Here is a 23326-nt window from a genome sequence, read left to right as displayed (position 1 = left end):
TCATTAGAAAAGACTGAACGGGCTGAGACTATTAACTCTGGAAAAGAGACGAGTAAGAGCGGGGGTTGTTAGAGGTTTATAAAATTATGCACAGGATAGAAATAAAGCAGATGCATTTTTTTAGCCTCTTAAAAATGCCTGAACTTCAGGACATCCAATGAAGTCCACGGGTCATAGATATGGGACAAACAAAAAAATATAAAACTCAACAAGTGATTATAAAGTGACTTCATTGCCAGAGGATCGTGATGCCCCATCCCAATTATGCAGACGAGGCATACAGGGAAACGTACAGGCAAGGCCTTCACGGTAGGCCATTTGAAGTCTGACGGTGTCAAATCTGAAAATTAATTCCAACACCGTAGATTCAAGATTTCAAGTTGCTGCTGAAGCTGTCAGTGACAGGCTACCAAGGGAGATCCCCCCACCAACGCTCACACAGTTGCGAATTATACCATTTTAATGTCTTGTGCCCGCTGAAGATCGTTTCTGGTGTGAACTAGCTAGACTAACTACCAAGAATTGTTCCTTTGTCTTCTCCTATCGGCAAAGTGGCACTACCCCCATTTCAGGCAAAAAAAAGCGCGCGTGTGTGGGGTAGGGGTTCTTAAACAGAATGTACCCTCTTTCCTCCCATCCACGTGTCCTCTCATTAGACTGCGGGAAGCCGATCCCTTCCTCTTTGCCAGAGACTGCGGCCCCCACAATGCCATGTGGCGCTATTGCGCAAGCGCAGACGGCCACCTCCGGGGCACAGGGCTGTCCAGACGCCGCTGGGAAAGATAGTTGGGAGCTGAGGCTTGCAGGAGGCGCCGTGTTACCCAAAGGACTCCAACTCCCGGCATGCATCGCTGGAGCCTTCGGGAGGGAGCAGGCGGGCGGCGTGGGTCAGTCGTCACGTGCAGTGCGAGGTGCGTGTGCCGTTGATGTTGGAGGAGGAGACGACCAAGACGCCGACGGCTGGAGCTGGTGCGGCCGAGCTGTTGTTGTCGCTCTCCGCGGCTCAGCCTCGGAGGCCTCGGAGTGGCTCAAGCGGGCGACGGCCACAGCATGAGCGATAACGATGACATCGAGGTGGAGAGCGACGTGAGTCTCACGCTACTCCGTCCCCGGCCCTATATCCCGTCCCGTTCCCCCCCCCCCCCCCCGCGCGTCGGTCGGTCGGTTCGTGTCAGGCGGCGGCGGGCGGGGCTGAGCAGTGCTGACAGTGACGCTGTGTGTCTCTGTCTGTCTCTCTGTCTTGTTGCAGGAAGAGCAGCCGAGGTTTCACTGCGGTATGTCTCTCTGCCTTCCATTCGCTTAAACCCCGCCTGCCCGCCCCCCTCACCCGCCCCGGTGCTCAGGCAGAGAGCGGCCCGGCAGCCACGGCTCCACCGGGAGGGGCGGTGGGGGGAGGTGGATGGTCTTGTTTAGCCTGGCCTCAACCTGAAGGGAGAACGGGGGGGGGGGGGGGGGGCAGTTCGTGTCTGGGAGCAGACACACGCACGCTGTTTGGGAAGTGCTTGCGGGGGTGGGGGGGAGGCTGGTTTCTTCCTGAGGTGGATGAAACGTGTATAGGCCTCATGCAAGCCTATCTTGACTTGTGGCTGGGTGTTTGGGGCTTGTAGTGGAGATGGGGGTGGGTTCTTGGATGTTTGTGGGCACTCCTCACCAGAGGCCAGAGGTCTGTTAGTTGGGGAAGAGTGATGAGAACTTCCGTAGTTTATCCTCGTTCCTTCCTAAGTTCAGGAGGGATGGGGAGTGTGGAGAAGGCAGTTTTGAGCAATGCTACTTACTTCTTTATGAAACAGGATGTTCTAGAATCTAGACAGTTCTATGGCGAGTGTGTTCTTACAGAAGGTAGAAGGACCTCTGACAGTATTGTAACCAAGCATCTGCTTTAATATATCTGCATTTATAAATATGGCAGTCTGTACACCCAGCTGAAATCAGAGTTTAATGAGTAAATAGCAGGAAATTCTCTTATTTTTGGTATTTAATCTTCTTAATGGATTATAGTAGAAATACCACCCATTTCAAAAAACTTCCATGAAGAAGTGTATTTGAGTTGTTCAGGGGTTGAGTGTTTTGTTTTCTTAAACAATAAACTTCATTGTGTTTCTAGGCAGCCTCACGCTTTTATTGAAAAGAACTGAAATTTTGTGTGGCCAGAAATGCCTTATTTTTGAAATCTCTGCTGTGATGTACAAGTATTTTTTGGTGACCATCCCGATTAATCCGTCAGTCCTCAATGTTACGTTTGACAAATTGAAAAGATTTTTACAGTGTGAAGTGGAACTTGATGTAAGGAAGTTGTTTTCTGTTTCTTGTTCTTTTTTGTTTGTAGTTGTGAATGCTGCAGCACCATGGTTACTTCTATTCCTAAAAACTTGAGTGTGGTATTTTTGCTCATATCTTGATTGGCTTGTATACGAATCTTAAACACTTTTGTTTATTGAGTCTTTGGGGCAGAAATGAAGAACAGTGTTGGAATGGTTGATACCTGCTGAGTGGATTGAATTTAAATGACTGCTTATGAATTTCTAAAGCATGTTCATGAGTAACTCAATAAAACGTTTATAGAATCCTAAGAGTGTAATCTGAAATGATGTATCCCACGTACAAAAGATTATATCTGTTTAGAGTTCAATGTTATCTGTATGTATACAAAGATACTAAGCAGGTTTGTTCATTTGAAGGCTGAAGGTTCACCGCCCTGAGCCCTTCGGGGGAGGGCAGTATACAAATTTAATAAATAAATGAAAATAAATGAAGTGATGCTACATTCTTCTGCACCCTCATGTGGAAGTAGGTTTCATTGAGCAAAGTTGGATTTGTTTGTGTATAAACATGCATAAGCTCATGTTTCAAGTGTCCAGAATTTTTTAAGAGAGATGGTAATTATGGGGGGGAAGCATTATTCCATGAAATGGAAAGTAAACATATTCAAGCTGTTTGGTTGTTAAAAATAAACATTCACAGTTCAAGAGCTGAACATGTTGGAATGCTTAGGTAGCTAGAGGGCATAAAATAGGAGTACAGGATGCCCTATACAAGTTCATGGATATTGATTTACAGGTCATCATCACCTGTTTTCTGTCATCTGAAGTGATTTACTGTAGTAACCCACATAACAAAACATATTGCGTTATTTATAACGTTTAGCTTCAGAAGTGAGTTTTTCCTCATCCGTGTTTTTTTAGAAGAAAAATAACCTTTATTGCAAACTGTTGTAAGGCCTCTTTTTGATCTAAGAATTTGAATGAGTACTTTAACACTTTTGTGTTAGCAGTTCATTTTAAGTGGTTGATTGGCTTAAAAAAGTATAATTAACATTCAAATTGAATAGGTCCAGTTTTTAAATTTTGTTTTTTCTGCCTTTAATGGGAGTTTATTAATAACTGTTGGTAAGTGTGTGTGTTCAGATTGGCTTTGTCCACCATTGTAATCACTTATAGAGGGCTGTACTGTTCAATTTAACAGATTTTCAAGATTGTTTTTGATTTCTTGTGTAATCCCTAGAAGCCTTTCCCCCATAATTTGTTGAACAGGAAATTAAATGCAGAACCTTTGAAACTTACTCTGCTAAAGGAGAAAACAAGGTACAAAATGCTTTCTGTTTTCTTTATGGTAGGTATTTCTGGTAATAGTAATGTCTGTAAACAAAATGGATATAAATAGTTGCCACTCCCTTTTAGATATAATTGGGTTCAGTTAGAAAAGGTGTTGTACAGAAATCTGTTAGCAAGGTGTGTGTAACTGGTTAAAATCAAAGCATGTGTTTATGGGATAAACATGTGCATGGCTTTCTGTATTTGTAGTGTTAAAGTGTTTTTGTTAGGGTAAATACTAGTATGCTGAATTTGCAGCTCATACCTGTCAACTCCCAGTGGTGAGAAGCCAGTCATTAAAAAAACAAAAGCAAATAACACTTAGCATATATAGCCCTTTATAGCACTCAGAGCCTTTTGCATACACAGCCTTCGCACCCTTTATAGCATACCTTCATTTTCATGCCCATTTCTGAGCCCACAGCTCAGAGCACATACCTCAAGTCTCTGGCATCTCCAGTTGAAAGGCATTGAGGTTTCTGAAACATTGCAGGATTGCTGTCAGTACTGTTACATGGATCAGTGATCCAATTCACTAAAGTCTCTCCAGATCTGAATTTGACAATGTTAGACTTGCATAGTTTGATTTTAAAAACAGAAGTTCTTGTTTGTCCTTTTGTGGTAGGCTTTTGTGTTTTGCTTTAAGAATTTGCTCGTTTTTTGTGAACACAAAGTGTGTATCCCAAACGTTTCATGGAATTCCCAAATTCCTTTTAATTGTCATAGTTGGTAAAGACCATAATTTATCTATATATCTAATTCTCAGATGTCTGCCTGAAGATAGTTAAATTTGTAGATAGGGAATGCACTTTCAACAGATTTTTCTGCAGCTTCAGAAGACACCCTGGGGCTGCAGAAAAATCCAGATTTTTAAAATTTGGGGGTTTAAATCCTCCCCAAATAAAAAAGTGCTCTCTGCACAAGCATAGAGAATGCACTTATCTCAGACAGATGAGGGGTGGTACATCCTGGGAACTGTGGTGAGGCAGACGATGGCTCCTGTAGAAAGAAAAGTGGCGCCTTGACTGAGCCATTGCTGATGGCCTGAGCGGGAGGGGTTAGAGAGACAAGGGGTTCCTACCTTGGACCTGCTGCTGAGAGGGGGGTGGGGTAGGAAAGGCAGCCCAGCATGGCTGTCAGGTTTGCCTCTGCCACTAGCCTGTGTGAGAGAATGTCCACCAAGGGTCGGGGGAGGTGACTCCACTGCAGCACCTAGAAGACACTGGCAGGCCTGTCCAGCTCCAGCAAGGCTGGAAGGTAGAGGAGGATAGATGAGATTCCTCCTTGTCCAGGTTTTGCTGGCCCCACTTGTACTATAACTGGAATAGTTAATATTTTTTGTAAAGTGCATTTTATTTGATTTCTATTTTAATATGTATTTTATGCCTTGCCATCTTGGCATAGCCAGCTTGGTTCGGTGGTTAAGAGCAGCTGATTCTAATCTGGAGAGCAGGGTTCAATTTCCCACTCCTCATGAAACCCCCTGGGTAATCTTAGGACAATCACAGTTCTCTCAGAACTCTCAGTCCACACAGACGCAGGTAATGGCAACCACTTTCCAGAAATCTCTTGCCGTGAAAACCCTACAGGGTCGCCATAAGTCAGTTGAGATTTGCTGGTTCTGGTGCGCGCATGCACGCACACACACACATAAAACTTGAGGGATCTTAGGTTCCAAGGTTCTTTGGTACTGATTTGGTGAACGCGAGCATGCTAAGGAGAGTTCTGGGTCATCTTTTGGGTTGAGCCAGGTGATCTAAGGCTGTGACTCCCATTCCCTGCAGAGCACTAAGAATGAGTTACAATGAGTTACATTTCGATTTAGGTGGTATTTCTACTGTCTACCAAATTCTTAAGAAAAAGCTCGGCAGCATTTTTAGGCACACCAGAAAGACAAATGATCTGGCCTTAGGAAAGCAATTGCAGTGTCTCTTATGGTTCTGTATATGTTGTACACATGAGCTTTTGGGTGTTTCAGAGATGTGAGGGCCTGGGGGCGTACTTTTTTTTAACCTTGGGGATAATTTTTTTCAAGTGAAATGCTTTCAAAGAGAAGTTTTTACTCACCCAAAATGCTTTCTAAGAGCTGTAAAGATCTTTGTGTTCAGACCTAGGATTATCTATATTATTAGATAATTTCTCTGTATAAGCTTAGACATTATAAAGGATGTTTTTATTGTTTACCTTTGGCAAGGCTGGTCATGTTTAACCAATAGCAGGGTGACTCCTGAAGAAGTCCTTGTTTCAGCATTGACAACATCCAGATAAAAACAGTTCATATTGTCAGAATATTGTAGATTAAATCCAAACAATAAACCATAATTTCTTAAGTTTTTTAAAAAATTTATTATCCGCTTCTATTTTTCCTACGGTTAAAGGTGGTTGAAGCTAACTTAGGTTGCAGAAGTTGGCAGTTCTGCCTAACGTTGGCTCTGACATATTTGCAGTGTTTTGTCTGAACAAAAACGAAAAGGGAAGAAAGCATTTGTATTCTTGCATGTCATGAATATGCCAGATTATAAGCTAATACAGTTATATGCTAATACAGTTATGACGTCTTAAAGCAGGAACATAAGCTCAGGTTTGATAAAATTAGAGGTACATACACTTTAGTGTTTCCCTAAGCTTTAAAAAAATTGACAAGAAACTGAAGAGTGTTGGATTTGATTTTGTGGTAGCAAAATATGATAATTAAAATACAAAACCTTGAAGGCTGAAAAATAAATCTGCCTCCTAAATTTTTTGTGTGGCTTATAGAGGATGTAAATCTGTCAAGGCCTGACCTAGACAATCTGCTCCTCTGAATGCCTTGAAGCCATGCAATGTAATGGGTCGAAAACAAATTTGCTACATTATTTCATTCTCACCATATATAAACTGTATCTGGTTCAAAATATAGTAGGCTGCATGGAGTACATAATCTCAAATTTGCAACAGTTTTCATGTTTTCCAGTTGGTTTCAGACCTAAGTTTTTCATCTTTAAAGCCCTATGTATGAGGTCTGGTCCCAGAATCCTGGCTGCATTCTAAAATCTGAACTTGCCTGTCGTTGAAGTCTTTTGGGGCCTTGTTCTGTTTCCTTATTGTATGCGGTACAGTGGGTTGTTACTTGGGACAATCTCTTAGCAGCTGCACCAAGACTTTAGAACTCCCTCCCCAGTGTGATTTACTGTGCTCCATCTTTAATGGCTTACAGATGCCAGACAAAGGCTATTTTATTTTAGGGGACTTTTGAGGTATTTAAGTTGTTAGTTCTGTGAGCTGTGATTTCTCTTTAAAAATCAGCCTTAAAGTCTGGGTTACAAAACTTTGGTAAATGTTATTTTCAGCTTTTGTTACTTCTTAATAGAGGTTTGTACGTCACTTCCTTAAAACTTGCCTACAATGAATGAACCAAGGATGGTGTGATGTCAGCTGATAATCAGAAGATGATAGATTTGCCTCTTTAGCTGTCAAACAGTGACCAGTCATGAAAGCGGTAGACTGCCAAGTGATGGCCAGATTTCAAAGGGAATGAATTATTTTAGTATTTGGTTAGCTTTTGTAGCACTCTAATGCTCTGTCTGCCTGCATACCCACCTGCATTATTGGAGTCTCTCATTAATACTGGACTGTCTAATTTCTGGCTACTTATAAATGCCTCTTCAGATGAAGATGCCGTGGGTTCTGTTTTGTATGTGCCAATATTCATTTCATGGCATTCTAACATTCATCTAGCAACCTCTCTTGGAACAGAGCTACATCCCCGCTCCCACCCTTTTCCTTGCCAGGAGCTGAGATTTTCCTGGACAGTCAAATGGTTTAGAAAGTAGCTGATGAGGTAGTAAAGGAGAGCAGCATGGCAGTGGGCCACCTTTCCCTGATGAATGGAGGCCAGTGTTTTATGCTATCCTTATTTGGCATTTAGCGTGGCTTGTGCCAACAAAACTCATTGGATTAGATCTTGCAGTCTTTCCTAAATGCAATTCACTTGCTTTGAATTCTTGCCAGTAATAAGTTACAGTAGGGCCAGGTGTTACATCCAGGGGTTGGCTGGGTCTACTCTGTTAAAAAGACTTCAGGACATTTTTGCATACCACAATCAGTTATCTTTTTTGGGAGTAGGGTGATATCAGGCTATTCTAGTAAGAAATAAGTGGTTTGCCTATGTTGTTCTGGTTTCTTGGTTTCCTTAGATTTTCTCAAAACAGCACACAAAGTTGATTGACTTCAAAGCAGGCAAAGAATAGCCTGTTCATTGGTTAAAACTTCTTATGTTTGACCTCCTAACTTGTGCAATGATACTGTAGCAGAGCAGTTTGACTGGGGCAGGAGAAGGCAAATGTTGTCTGACTGTGTTGCTCCCATGTTTTTGGACTTGGCATATCTGGTTAACTTACTGATTCATCACTTCAGATATGTGCAGTGGAAGCCTTTGAGTACAAGAGCTATAGCAGCACAGATGCGGTCTGTGTGACTTTCTGTAACTGGTACTGTCTGTGTATCTGGTTTTGGGACCTGCTCCTCCACAATCTCATTAGTTGGTCAGTTTTGTTTTTAAAGCCACCCTACAAACCCTTTTTTTAACCCTATGTATACATTTGGTGTATTCTAACAGGGACACTTCTGTGTCTATATAGGTTGATTGAACGGAGGGGGGGATAGGTCCACCATTTTCACATTATTGGATAGCTTTTCTAATTTTTCGTTATATGGTTCTTCCTTCTGGTGTTGTTTTGACTGTTAACTGGAGAATGTCACTGAGTTTGAGACCTCTTCCTTGCTCAAGATGTTGATTTCTTCTCAATGTAACCTCTGACATTCTGTTGTTGGAATAAACACTAGCTTTTTTGCTGTAGGGCAGTTCTTGGCTTGAGAGCTTAGTGTTGGTGAACTTGGAGTGTATAATGCTTAGCTCTTAGTGGTTCATCATACACCTTGATACTCAAAGTTTAACAATTATAGGTTTATAGGGTTGACAACTTGTATTTCTTAATTTCATCTGGATTCCTTGATCTGAATCTCCTTTCTTTTTTCTCTTCACGAGACAGCGTGTGACTGTTCCACCCTCTCAATAGACTCTGAAGAAGGGAATGGGCTGCTTTGTTAGTCCAGTTCTGCCTTTGATTCTTCAGTTCTCAGTAGGTTGCAGTGTTGTTCTAAAGAGAGGAGTAGAGGCTGCTTTGTGATTGGGATTTGGGGAGTACCTGTTTACATCTGACACGTAACTGTCTGCGTCAGGAACTGGGTGTGGAATTGTTGCTAAACCTGTGTGACTAGAGGCTGCCTTAACATCTGCAGGTCAGGTTTCATTAATCATAATTTGATTTCACTGGTGCCTTCTGAAATTTTAATAAGAAGAGTTGAGCACCCAGGTGGTTGAAAGAAGTTAATTGCTGCAAAAATATAAAATTAATAAAATCCCAGTGTATTTTAAGCTTGTACTATTTTTAAAAAAATATTAAAGCTGTGCTGTTTCTTGAGATTCTTAAGCTTTTTAATAATTATAGATGGACTGGATTAGACTGTTTTTGGTATTGTTCTTCTGAAGAAGATTGACTTGAATTATGATCTTTAATGAAAAAATTCAGGTATGAGATTTAAATTGTATCTTTGTCTTTAAATGGCAGTAGCTATCAGGGTGTCCCTTCCAATCATCTACGATCCTTGACCCGCCTGAATATGCACTTCATTTTAAAGTGCCTGAAGAAATTGCGCTTCTGTACCTGAAAGGGGCCCTGACCTAGATAGCCCTAGGCTAGCCAGATCTGTTCGATCTGAGTAACTAAGCAGGGTCAACTATCTAGTATTTGGATGGGAGACCTCCAAACAATAGCAGGGTTGTGGCGCAGAGGCAGGCAATAGCAAGCCACCTCTGAATGTCTCTTGCCTTGAAAACCCTTCCAAGGGTCACCATAAATCAGATGTGAATTGATGGCAATAAAACAAAATGGTAGGGTCATTTTTCAGGGATATAATGGGAGCAGAGGGCTAACCTATTCTTGTATATACTATACTTGGGTTGATTTGACTATTGCAACTATTTTCCTATTTTTTGTCATTCATAAATTTAGATTAAAAGCAGCCTTTTTAATTGTATGGTGCTCCTTCATACAAAATAATCTAAATTATTCATCAGGTCAATTACTTCTGGTTTAGCAAAAACACAGCCTTGGATTTAGAAAGACTGCTTGGTTATGATGCTGTGGCTGGGTAAAAGTACATTCCATTTTTCCCTGTAGTGTTTAGTGATTCCATGAACTCTGCTTGATATCTGTTGTACCCCTTTGTACAATACTTGAGGGGTACTAGTACTGGCAGGTATCTATTTATCAGTTCAATCCATGGCATATTTAGAATGCTTGGAGCTTTTGGGGGGGGGGGGGTGCAGACTCAGTAGTCCACGGAATAACACCAGAAACTTTCTGAATAATCATATTAGTCTCTTGCGCAAACATAAATGATGCAAGGCAAAAGCCCCCACTCCTCTAACTAATCGCAATTGATTTGCATGCTGGACAGAACTGCCATAGATGTTACCGTCATTGCCCCCTCCCCCTGTTTTCCCCTTTGTAGGCAGGACTTTGGTTCCAGAGGTGCATCCTTCTCACTTCATGCTCTTTCCTGAGACAGGGATGCAGTACAAGTTGCCTGTTGCAAACCATAATATAGGACTGATGCTTGTATTTCCTCTTGTCTGCTCTAGGCTGATAAACGGGCTCACCACAATGCACTGGAGCGCAAACGTAGGGACCACATCAAGGACAGTTTCCACAGCCTGCGGGACTCTGTGCCATCTCTTCAGGGAGAGAAGGTGAGTTTATTGAGAGAAGTGATGCTCTTCCCCTGAACACTAGCTTTAGATAGCACAGGATTTGCTTTTGCAGCTCAATCTAAGATTAGATTATTTGGCATGGAAGAGGCAATTCTGCAAGGGTCTTAAAGAGAGGTTTACCATTTTAGCCTCTTAATTCTGTAAAATGAAAGTGAAGCTTCACTTCTAATATGATCAGATGTTTCCAAAAGTTTAAAAGTCTCTTCAGGCCTTTCAGGATTTCTGCATAGCTTTGCCTTTGGTTCCTTTCTGCTTGTAGTACTGCTTGTCTTGTGACAGCCTTATTTATAATCTTGCAGGCCCAATTGAAATATTTCACTTCAGTGCATGTGAACAGCAGGACTCTTGTCACTTTATGCAGAGATTCTGTAGCACCTGTATTTTGTTGCACATGTTGTAGAGAATGCTTGGCCTCTCCCCTCAATCCCTGTCCAACTCCTTACTTTGAATAGTGGTATCCAGGCCTGTATATTTAGATAACAGTAGCGTGCACATTAAAGAGAAGTCTAAAGTAATGAAAGACATGCAGACCTCCCCACCACCACTATCACCCCTTGCTTGCCTATATTTTGCTTTTCAATCAAATTATCTCAATCAAATTATTATTTCAATCAAATTATCTCCAGTCAAATTATCTCCAGTAAAAAAAAAATATCTCCATATAAAAAAAAACTTCTCAGTGACCTTGAAGCTTTAGCTGGTGGCAGAACCTGCTCTTCTCCCTTTTGTAGACCCAGAAAAAGAGTATTATCTACTTAAAACATTTTAATACTGTCTTTCCATCCAATCAGAGTCTATAAGGCAGCAAACATTTTTTAAAAAAACTGAGCAATTCGAGGAGTTCCAAAGTTCTGTTGTCATGTCCAAGAATGCCCTTTCTCAGGTTGTCAACCATCTAACATCAGGTGGCAGAGGCAGGGTCTCTCAAGATGACTGGGGTTTATGGATAGGTTCATAGGGGAGAAATAGTCCCAGGCTGTACAGGGCTTTGAAAATTAATAACCATCATCTTGAATTCAACCTGGAAGCCAGAGTAGATGGAACAAGTTTTTGGAGATGGTTCCTGTGACCCATTTCAGTCAGGACTTCAACCATAGCATTCTGTACCAGCTGTGACTTCTGGACAGTCTCTAAGGGCAGCCCCATGTAGAGTGAATTGCACAGTCTACCCCAGATTTTAGCAGGGTATGCACCACAGTAGCGAGTGCATTTCCATGCAGGAAGGTCTACAGCTGGCTTACCAATCAAAGTTGGTGAAAGGCACCCTAGGCCACAGTTGCCATCTGTTTATTCAGCAGGAGGCCTGGGCCCAAGGGTGCCTTCAAGTTACAAACCTGCACCTTTAGAGTAGATTTCTTTCTGCTAGAAAGGGTGATTTTTAGATTTTTCTGGCCAGTGGCTGGGTGGACAAAGCTGATCTTTCCCTTTGCAGCTACTCTCCAACTGCATGCTAATCTCCAACTGTTCTTCTGGGAGGAAGATAGTGTGCAACTTCTCCTTAGACCATATTGTGGTAGTAGAGTCTAGGGCAGTGGTTCTCAACCTGGGGGTCGGGACCCCTTTGGGGGTCGAATGACCATTTCACAGGCGTCACCTAAGACTCTTTGTATCAGTGTTCTCCATCTGTAAAATGGATAAATGTTAGGGTTGGGGGTCACCACAACATGAAGAACTGTATTAAAGGGCCGCAGTATTAGGAAGGTTGAGAGCCACTGGTCTAGGGTGTCCTCTATAGTCCCAGGCCAACACTCTCACCCAGGTAAATCTCTTAAGGGTTCCCTACCCAGTTTTTCCTCTTGTGGCACTGGTGATTCTCAGGGCCATTGCACATGACTTCATTTTTTTTTTTTGCCTTGGCCAGGTTGAATTAGGCTCAGGCTGAAGGATGGTCTGAATTATTTGCCCGTGAACACTTGCTGCCATTTGATCTGGGTTTGGAAGCTTAATAATAAGCATGCAGAATTTCAATTTGATCTTATGGCAGACCCTTCAGATGGGCATGTTTCACTCTGGGGAACAGAGGAGGGAATGACTTCTCAGGAGTCACATGCTTATGTGAATGAGCCCTAAGTCTGTTGAATGTGTAAAGGTTGACTTTTTTCTTCCCTGGACTTTCTTTACATGTAATAATGCTGGCAGGTAACTTGTAGCTTTCTATAGGGCAAACATGTCTGTCCTGAAAAAGAATGAGGAAATGATCTTCTAATCATCAGTGGCTGGAATCACTACAGAGTTGTCTGCAGAAGCTCAGTACAAGGTACTTAGCTTGATAGACAGCATTTTGTTGTGTGCAATCACCTCTGATTACTCTGTTTTCTAGACATCATCAAGTTACACCCATTTATTACTCATGTCATATAAACAACGATCTTTGGACAGATGCGTGACATGTAGATTAGCAAAAATATGTGGTCCGGCCTTCTGCTTTTTTTTTCCCGGGGGGGGGGGGGGTTCTTCCTTAGAAGTAGAGCAAGCCTTTGAGTAGTTACTGCTCTGGAATTTCAGGATCTTTCATGGAAATTTCTGGAATTTTGCCTGGGAATTGCAGCTGCATTAAGTGCCATCCAAAGCTACACCACATAAACTGAAAAGTACTGTGTTGACATGGAACCGGTTCTAATGTTTTTCCAGAGATGTGATTGTTAAAGAATTACTTCAGATTAATCCCAGTGATTTTGGTGAGCTTGGACTGGAATAATTCTGTATAGGATTGCACTGTAAATTTCCTTCTACAATGTTAACTAGCATCCATGGGAGAATGGGTTTACCAGTTTATACAGTAAGATGGTTAATGAAGCTGTTACCTGGCAACCAGAGGGCGGCAATATCAAGCATGCCGCAACCATGGCCAGGACCCATAGCCTGCTCCACCACCACATTCTCAGTGTTTCCTGTGGTTAGCAGGCTCAGCCTGTTGAGAGAATAACACCATATAGTGGGGAGCAGGAAGCAGTTCCCAAGCATGCTGGTTAACCATGTTACCCAGTTTAAACATTTTACTTGCAATGGAAAAAAAGGATAGTGCTAGTTTTAATCACTGGATGGCACGTCCCATCCATGTTGAGTGTACCTAGTCATGTATAAATACTTTATTAGAGCACGAATGAAGCTGAGTTGGGTGATTATCACAGTGCTAGTGATTATCACAGTGCTAGTGATTCAGTGTTGCATAACATCAGGGAAAACCTTGCCTTCTTGAGACCAGGGAGCCCCAATGTGGTGCTTATGGGTGCTATGTTACTCTCCAACACATTTTCTGGTGCCCACCCACCGGTTTTAGGGGGTGGGCAGGCCAGGCAGGGATTTTGCCCATCAAGGCTTCTGATTGGCTGTTGGAGATTTGGATGGCTATGCATATTTTTAAAAATGTTGTTTTGGCAACTGCAGCCACCACAGCACAAGGATCTGTACTTAAGTTAAGCTGTGGCAATCATTTTGTGACTGGCTCCTTCTCCTGTGGCAGCTATTTTGTAACAACCATTTTGTTGCTGTGCCCACCATATGCCATGTCAGAATTCCAAATGTGACCACAGGCGCAAACAAGTTTGGGACCCCCTGCTCTAGACTTTTAGATTTCCCCATCCCAACAACTTGGGATAGATTATTTTTATAAGAATTAACTGACTAAAGCAATATTAAATACATAAATAATTTCACAATAAAATCATACCCTTCTCCCACTTAAGCCCTTACATCTAGAAATCAGCTAAAAAAACCCCTTACAGTGTTTCTAAAAGTTGCATGAATTTAAACTCTGAATTTCCATAGAGAAGAAATTTGCTTGTGAAACAACCATCAAGAATGCCTTTTATCATATCTTTACAGTTTGAATCGAATCAAGTATTCTTTTTATCTTAAGGACTCTAAATTAATCTTGACAGTCTGTAAAGACAGACAGATACGGATTCTGAGATTTGTACAAAATGACATCTTTGACACATAGTACTGAATTGTATAATATTATATTAGCAGCACATTTTTTAATGTCTTGGGGATGTTTAGGTGGCAACATCTTTGCATGTAGTGTTAAATACCTTGGCAAGGGCTTTAAGTTGCAGATGTATTTTATGATCGTTGGGAGCATGATGGCCCATGATGAGGTGGAGGGTGCCCCACTAGTGCATGAGGGTTGGTGGAAACTCAGTCCCTGGCTTTCATTAAAAAGGTCTACATGCTGGTATCTGTTGCTACTTAAAGATGTCTTGTTGTCCAGCCAAGCTTGCTGTCTGAAAATAACTCTTCAGTCAGTAACAGACTAGAGGGAATGGGCACAATCCTGCCAAAGGGTAAGTGTTATGTCCCACTGATATCAGTAAGTGTTGAGAGTGTGCTTAATAGTCCATTTCACATTAAATGCTCAACAGTGATCAAGTGTGTTAAATGCTATGAAACATTTTCATAATGCGGAAGAAAACTGTATTAAAATACGACACATACTTCATAACTACTGATACATTAGTGCATGGAAAACTGTTTATATTCTTTGGATCCCATTTGAAGAAATAAGATGACTGGAGAGGAAAATAATTAAGTGTATTGAATTAGGCATGGGAAAAGCTGGGTGCTATTTATGCAGAAGCAAGGATAATAAAAGCACTTCATACTGTAATGTGATTGGGAGCTGTGGTGGGATGTCTCCTAGGGGAAAGGTCATTTTAGGCAATGACAAATGCCAGTCATTGTAAAATGAAAGCTGAGTTGAAATACAGAGCTATGTATATTTCTGTGAAGCTAATGATTTGTTTGGAATTCATTGTTGTCCAGATTTCTTGATAGTAGTATAGAACAAGTAGCATCAATTTCCTTGATACTCTTGATCTTGTTATCACATCAGAACAGATGTTCTGTTATCAGGTTGCCAGGTGAGCTGAGACAAACCTACATCTTTTTGCTTGCTTAATTCTTCTGTTAGACCTGCATACTCTTGGTTCTTGTCTTTAAATGTTATAATTAAAAAGTAGAATATCTTGAGATAAATGAAAAGCCCAAAATATAGTTTATACTTTGTTTTTAATGAGCTTACATATCTATTATAATTCTTCTTATGTGGCCAATATAAACTTTCCTTTGATATTTGTAACTTGAAAGTGAAAGTAAAACAACTGTATAATCAATCTTCCCTTTTTGTAAAGACACGGCTGCTAATGAATGATAAAATACCAACCCTCCAGTGTTATGTTAAAGAGGGGGTTTTATACAGGGGCTGTGCAGATGGCTGTGTTCCATTTGTATGTCCGAGTGTTCCGCAAAGGAGCCCTCGTCCTTTCTGCTTGTTCAGGTTTCACAACTTCAGGCTTGATAGTGAGAATCATGGTACTTTTCACACAAGAGACAAATTAATATGCACCCAACTAATTCTGCTCCATCTGAAGGAGAAGCTGGGCCCAATAAAATAAGTGGCTCTGACCTGCCCTTTGGGTGTTACAGTCTTGATTCATCCTTAGCAGCAGGTTTGTCTCAAGGTGGCAGTAATGAAGAATGTCAGCATGCTGCCAGTCTATGCTTCCCTTCCCTTATCCCTGTAATTCTTGACCTTTGAATTCCTTAATAATCTCCATGTCACATGAGTCTCCCAAACAGTGATTTCAGTCCAGAATGCATGTTGCTGCGCAAAAGCATTTCACAAATACAAGTATATTACAGGAAAACAGGCAGGCAGATACCCTGTCATATAATCATGTACTACTGTTAATTGCACTAGTCCATCCTGCGTTGTTCCAGTTGCTGAGAGAACATATAAGACTAACTCATTGCTTAAATTCTGTTTTCAGTGTGAGTATTCTTAGGATTTGATGGCTTATCTGCTAGCCCTGGGACGTTAAGTTCAGTCTCTGATGACATATGGGACTAATTTGCATTTATTTTTATCTCTAGGATGCAAAGCAGTATTAGGAATTTTTCTGTGTGCTGAATAGCAGTAGGCAGTCTATACTCTGCTGAAGGAGGTCTTGGGAGTATGAATGGTATTTGCTTACAGATTTACAGATCCAGTTGCTGTTTTTGCTGATCCAGATAATGTGTAGCACTGAAGCTGGATGTTGTTTCTGTTAAAATCAGGAGCTGACTACAGCACTAGAACACACTTAAAGAGCAGAACTTGAGACAGCATGATATAGTGGTTGAGCAGTGGACTCTAATCTGGAGAACCGGGTTGGATTCCCCACTCTTCTACATGAGCTTTGGCCCTATCTGGTGAACTAGACTTGTTCCCCTGCTCCTGCACATTGCGTCTGCTGTGTAATCTTGGGTCAGTCACAGTTCTGTGATAATTCTCTTCGCCCCTCCTACTCTACAAGGTGTTTGTTGTGGGGAGAGGAAGGGAAAGAGTTTGTAAGCATCTTTGAGACTCCTTACAGGAGAGACAGGTGTGGTATAAATCCAAACTCCTCCTCTACTTTAACATTCCTTATCTTAATTATTTGCTTGAGTGCATCAAAAAAGAGCTAACTTGAATAATTTAATCCCTGGTCTCCCTATAGAAAGGAGAGCTGACCTAGCTGCCTGTGTGAGCTAGGACTTTATCTGGTTTTTTTTTCCTACTATTGCAACAGGCATCCCGGGCCCAAATCCTAGATAAAGCCACAGAGTACATCCAGTACATGCGCCGAAAAAACCACACACACCAGCAAGATATCGATGACCTAAAGCGCCAGAATGCCCTATTGGAACAGCAAGGTGAGTGGGACTTCACAGGAGTTATGTGGCATGTCCTGGGTTGGGTCATCTTAGAGTAAGGCACTCTGCCATGTTCATTATTCTTTGTTTCCTGCCCGATTATCAGGGTCTGTGGAGTCCATAGGTCTTTTTCCACAATCAGTGAAACTGTGATTGGACCTCAATACTTTATGTTCTTCTAGTATGTCATGGACCCCTACGATCAGTTGAACCCAGTCTCCAAATAGCCCAAACTTTTACTGTGAAGGGTCTCTTCTTCCTTTGCCTGAGCTTCAGGACTTTGATCCAGGATGCTGGTTGTAGAAAAATATTTTTGATTGGCCAAGATTTGTATAACTATAATGCCTCTATTTACCTGACAGGAGATTTGTGGCTCAATTAAACAGACTGGTAACTTTCTGTTCACTAAAGACAAATAGCAGCTGCCAACTATCAGTGCTGTGCTATGGGGACATGTGCATTACTATTCTTGAAGGATTACTTATGTCAGCTCACTTTCTGGCCATTGGGGAAGGGTATGTAAAATGATGCCACGAATTGTCACCTTAAGGATGTATTAATGTAAGATGCAGGATCTACTAGTACTAGCTATTAATAACTTATATATTCTAATTACTGAGTGACATGCTTATAGTTCCCATGTGGTTTCCCATTTAGGTAGGCTTAACTTAAGCGGTAGAACTACATAATATGTTACTGGACCGTTCTCAGACCCCATGCAGACTAGATTGGGTGAAGTAATCCCAGCTTCTGATCCTTTTGCTTGGCATACTTGGTTGATACTTGACCCGGGCAACATAAGGTGAGCCCCTGAAGTGCTGGCAGTAGTGTGGCAGAAGGTTATGGACATGACCTCTGCGTGTGGCCTCCTGACCCCACATAGCTGCCAGACAAACCCAAGATATTGGCTGGACACACTGCGGGTAAACCTAATCTCTCTCCTCCCCCTACCTTTGCTGGTACATGAACTGGGCTACTCATGAACGACATACCCTTTTGTTGATTTGTATGAGATTATTTCTGTGGCAGTCTTACACGTGCAGGATAATTAGGCTCTTTTTTGGTCACCAGTAGAATGCGCTAACGTGGATCCCTGCCTTGAGATATGATGGTGCAAGAGTAATCAGTGACCATGGGCATCTGATATTTGAATCCCTACTTACTAAATTCAAATTCAGCAATCTGTTTATAAAACTCCTCTGCCTCTTGAGTTACCACATTACTTTTGTGCCATGTTTCTGCTCAGGGTGTTCGTGCTCAGTGCTTGCTGAAAAAACCTGAAGCAGTTTCTTTCATCTATCAGCCTCTGCTAAAGGGGCAAGCTAGTTAGTGCTTGCTGGTTAGTGCCTGTGTTCTGCCACCTCCAGCAGTGTGTTCACAAGGTTGGTATTTCCCTTTCAGACACACAAAGAATGACATGATAGCATCATCCCAGACTAGTGCACCACCATGGTGCCTATCCTTTCACACGTGGAGCCCTTGGAACCTAGAGAGCAGAATTGTCAGACACTTTGAAGTCACACAGGAAATGACCTGTTCTCTCCCCACCCCACCTTTGACTGCACCTAGTGAAAACGAAATAAATGCAATGCTGGATGACCTGTCAAATCTGAATTTTATTTACTATTGTAAAAACATAGAAATTGTAGTTGACATGTAAATTACATATGGTTTTGAAATATTTCTGAACTGTGTATGGAGAACCTTGGTGGATCAGACCAGTGTTCCCTTTAGTCTAACATTCTGTTCCTCCAGTGGCCAAATAGTTGCCACAGAACGTCCAAAGAAGTGGCTGAACCACACTCACGCTGCTCATCAACTGGCCTTCAGAATTATGTTGCCTCCAAACACAGAAGTTCCATTTAGTTGCCATAGTTATTGATGGACCTGTCATCTGTGATTTTTTAAAAATATCTTATCTTTGGGACACCACTATATCACATGGCAGTGATTTTCATGAATGCATTGTTTGAAAAAGTACTTCCATTTTATCTGGGCTGAGTCCACTGTATCAACTTCATTGAGTGTCTCAGAGTTTAGTATTTGGGGAGATTGTGAAAGTTTTCTCTTTCCACTTATTCCACCCTATGCACAATTTTGTAAACTCCTTAGTCATTGATTTTATAAACTATAAAAACCCAAACTCCTTAGTCTTCCCCTTACTTGTTGTGAGCCATCTTGAGTCTCCCAAGATATGGCGGGGTATAAATGTAATCAATCAATCTGTATATATATAGAGTAACAAACTCACAGTTAGCTTTAACATGGAAACAGCTGGACGGATCGCCCTAACATGGAAACAGCTGGACGGATCGCCCCCATATTTGGACATGGCGTGGCTTCCCATTGCAGGCATGTTTTTGGATGTTCACCGGGCTTGCAAGTCACACTGGAGCCCAGCAAAAGGCACGTTTTCCCAAACCCACAGCGGACCAATGAGGGGCCGCCGTGCTGGGAGGGGGGCATGACTTGGCCACCTTCGCAGCAGCGTGCGCACACGCCAGGCAAACCTGCCTGCCGCCAGAGTCCCCCAGAAACACACCAGGACAGGAAGGAGGAGCATTCCAAGCTGAGCCATTTGGAAAAGCTGGTACACCTCTCCCCTTCCTCCTCCCTTCCCTGCCTACCTCCCCGCAGTGAAGCCACAGACTGGATTCCAAGGTCCGCCTAGAAAAGGAAGGGTGCGAGTGGCTGCGTCCTTCCGGAGGGGAAGAGCAGTTCAGTTAAATAGGGAGGTCCGCAGTCTCACACTTCCCTCATAGCTTCCCTGCGTGGACTGCCGGTGGCAACCCACTTGCGCAGAGGAGAGTTAGGAACAACCAAGCCGGCCCCCGTTGGGGAACGAGGTGGTACTCTCAGCCACACCAACGCCTCCAAAACTCACAGGGAGAGGAAGGAAGAGTGTTCCCACCCAAACAGTCCGACACGGCCGTTACGCCTCTCCCCTTCCTCCTCCCTTCCTTTCAGACCTCACTGCCCTCAGCCACAGTGAAGCATGGCCGGGCCCGCTAGTCAATCAATAAAGAAGGCTGTCCAGCCCTTGATTTTTTTTGGTGCTTTTTCCAGTTGGGCCAACCAAAACAGTACATGGTGCTCCCAACTGCAGCTGCACCACAGAACTATTCAAGAGCATTATGATACTGGCTATTTTATGTTCAGTCCCTATGTTCAGTTCTAGTAATCCCTAGCATAGAGTTTGCCTCTTTCATTGCTGCCACACATTGAATAGGCATTTTTGTTTACCTTTCCATCATGACCCCAGGTTCTCTTTCCTGGTCAGTTCCTGCCAGTTTAACCCCATAGTATATACATGCAGTTAGAATCTTTACGCCACAGTATGCATTACCACAGATACTTTAAAAGGTGGTTAGACAGATTCATGGATGAGAGATCCATCAATAGCTACTAGCCTTAGTGAGTAAAAGATACCTCCACATGCAGAGGAAGCAAACTTGAATACCAGGGCTGGGAGGCAGTACAAAACAGGATGTTGGACTAGATGGATTGTCTGATCCAGCAGGCTCAACTTAGGTTATTATAATGAAGTTAAAGGTTTTACTGATAGTCCTGAAAAATATTGTATAGTGAATAATCAAAACTCCCTTTTTTTTTTTAAATTGTTCACAAAATGTCCTGGATTGTTGTCATTGAATTAGTCAGGTGATAAGAAGTTAGCCTGCTCCATGGTATGGGTCTTTGTATAATGTTTGCCTTTTTCCTTGTCCATATTCCCATGGTCTTGCATTTTAGTTCGTGCACTGGAAAAGGCAAGATCAAGTGCTCAGCTGCAGGCCAACTATTCCTCCTCTGACAACAGCCTGTACACCAATGCTAAGGGCAGCACCATCTCCGCCTTTGATGGAGGTTCTGACTCCAGTTCAGAGTCTGAGCTGGAAGAGCCTCAGAGCCGGAAGAAGCTTCGCATGGAGGCCAGCTAGAAGAGGTCTCCGTTCCCGCTGCGATTAGACACTTGCTGGCTGCTTAAGGACTTTCCTTTCCTTCTTTAGTAGAGGCTCTCGGACTGCAGCTTCCCCAGTTTCTTGTCCTTTAATGATCCCCTTTTGAGTTAATCCAAACTCTGGCTTGGCAGCTTATCCTCTAGAAGACACCAGCCATGGCTTGGAGCAGGATGTGGCCCTGTCTTGCTTGTTCTACCCTGTGGCTGCAAGTTTCTGGTGCCAGGAATGTTCAGGCTGTCTGATGAACTGACGATAGCCTGTGATTGCCTGCGCTGTGTGAGGACAATGACTGCTCCATGTGTCCACTAGAGTGGCACCTCTCTCTCTGGTGCATTGATCAGAATATTTCTATTTATGTCAACAAAGCCAAATGTCCCCCCGAAGAATCTTGGGCGGGGTGTGTGGGGGGAAGAGAAGTTATTCACAGAGGCATTGGTGTGTATTCTTTCCTGAAATGGTGCAGGATTCGGGGAGATTGATTTTTTTTTGTATTTTGGCAAGTGATAAATTGGTATTTATTTACTCTTATGAAAACTCAATCTGGTCAGGTTCTTCCTCCTGCTGTGGACATTGGTGACATGAAGCTACAGATTCGTACCATGAATCCCCTGTCAATTTCTCAGAAATAGAGCCAGCTTTTTTAATGTAAATACACCATAAGCTTTGTTACATGGTACTAATAACTGCATCAAAGCATGGACCTCTTGCCCTCCGGCAAATGGGCCAGTTACCCATGTGGGCTAAAGGGGCACAGGCTGTGAGTGAGCAAAGGCCTAAGTGTGTGTGTGTGCGTGCATGTGTGTGTGCGTCCTTATATTTTTGTCTTCTTCCCACTCTTGTTTGTGATGTTTTCTGAATTTAGTGTATACAAGTGTAGCTTGGTCTCTGTCCAGGTGTGAGTCTATTCCATGGAACCGAAGTATGTTGTACATACTGCCCAAGAATTGTCTTGCAAGTTAAGGCTTCCCTTTACTATAAGACTATAAATAAAAAATATTTTATCCTTGTAAGTTTTAGTTGTTGTTTTTGGAGTGGGGCTGGACTTCACTGTCTCTTAGGAACAAGATGTCATTGTCTCCAAAATACAACTGAATCCAGGTCTGGAGGTAAAATCAAGCCTTTACTGGCTAAAGAACAGACATTTCTCTTTAAGTTATGACATACTGTTTCATCAGTAGCCAGTACCAAGAGCTACATCTTGAATAGAAGTGTGTAAAGGAGGAACTTTGAAAGATAGACATTTCTGCTGTTATTCATAATAGTGGCATGGGAGCTTTGTTTTGATAAGCCCAGAGGCCTGTTTCAGACTCATACAAAAGGAAACTTAGCACTGTACTAAACAGATCATATAGGAAGGATGGCAGGGGTCCTGTAATTGTGAAGAACCAGAGCTCATCAGAAGGAAATAATGCAGATATTAGAGGAGTCCTGTCTGTTGTTGCAGCCAGTCATCCTATGTGGCCCTACTTCTGTCACATCTGACAGAAAGAAAATGTTTTGGAATGATTCTTTAGGACCATACTGATGCATGATTTTCACTAACTAACTGGCAATATGTCAGGAAGTGAAAGTAGTTCCTAATTTCTAATCTTCTTAAACATCTGAATTGTAGCTGTTCCTGGCCTTGTGTTTCTCTTACATTTCCTTCCTTGGAATTTCAGAAATGACAGCAAAAGCAACACATGCACAGTCAAAAATGAGGTAAACATGAAGGCCCTTTTCAAACTGCCCTTCTAATTGCTTTATGCAGCTAGTTGCCAATGGACTTTTTTGTGTTATTTCAGACATAACTATTTTGGCCCCTGGCTGCTAACAGATTTTAACTTGCTCAGACAAAGCCATTTGTGTTCCATTGCCATCCCAGGGCTCAAACATTTTTTATGAAAACTGTTTTATCCTGCTTTCAATTCTTCCTTGCACTTCTGAATAGCTCCAGTGTGATATTTGAACTGTCCGGAGTGCTTCCAAAAAAACCACCATTTTTTCCTGCCTTTTTCCACGCTTCATTTATTGTCAGCTTTTTAAAAATGTTCTACGATTTCAGCTATAGTGCTATAGCAGCAGCACTGACATTTCTGTCACTGTAGCTGAAAAAGAATCCTGTGCAGAAAATGGCAGGAAAAACATAGTGGCACTGCATGAAATGGCCTGAGTACTTTAGAAATGGCTCAAAGATGGGTTGAAATGAGCTGTATGAAACATTGTCCCTATATTGTTTTACTTGGTTTTGACCAAATGGATGACATCTGGTTTAGGATGGTAATGGTTAAAGCAGTATGAGATAATTA

The 23326-nt window shown here is 42.2% G+C and overlaps 1 protein-coding gene across 2 annotated transcripts; it reads left to right on the top strand.

Annotated features, from left to right (window-relative positions):
• The first annotated feature begins 887 nt into the window (after window positions 1-887).
• MAX (MYC associated factor X) lies at window positions 888-22048 on the top strand. Of its 2 annotated transcripts, none has more exons than XM_048484824.1 (4): window positions 888-1086; window positions 10276-10383; window positions 16950-17079; window positions 20830-22048. In XM_048484824.1, the coding sequence occupies exons 1-4, from the start codon at window positions 1051-1053 to the stop codon at window positions 21015-21017; spliced, it is 462 nt and encodes a 153-aa protein (XP_048340781.1). In that variant the 5' UTR covers window positions 888-1050; the 3' UTR covers window positions 21018-22048. The 2 variants fall into 2 exon arrangements, with proteins under 2 accessions (XP_048340781.1, XP_048340783.1); XM_048484826.1 differs by having other exon boundaries at window positions 889-1086; window positions 16956-17079.
• Window positions 22049-23326: the final 1278 nt, after the last annotated feature.

The sequence above is a fragment of the Sphaerodactylus townsendi genome, linkage group LG02 (genome assembly GCF_021028975.2).
Source record: "Sphaerodactylus townsendi isolate TG3544 linkage group LG02, MPM_Stown_v2.3, whole genome shotgun sequence".
Lineage (NCBI taxonomy): Eukaryota > Metazoa > Chordata > Lepidosauria > Squamata > Sphaerodactylidae > Sphaerodactylus > Sphaerodactylus townsendi.
The sequence above is the reverse complement of the archived record's forward strand: the minus strand, read 5'-3'. Positions and strand labels throughout refer to the sequence as shown.

Bases quoted from the DNA above. Each gene is read 5' to 3' on its own strand.
- MAX (XM_048484824.1), top strand. From the start codon at position 1,051: ATGAGCGATAACGATGACATCGAGGTGGAGAGCGAC. The intron at 1,087-10,275 runs GTGAGTCTCACG...TGTCTGCTCTAG, and splicing joins ACATCGAGGTGGAGAGCGAC to GCTGATAAACGGGCTCACCA. The intron at 17,080-20,829 runs GTGAGTGGGACT...CTTGCATTTTAG, and splicing joins TGCCCTATTGGAACAGCAAG to TTCGTGCACTGGAAAAGGCA.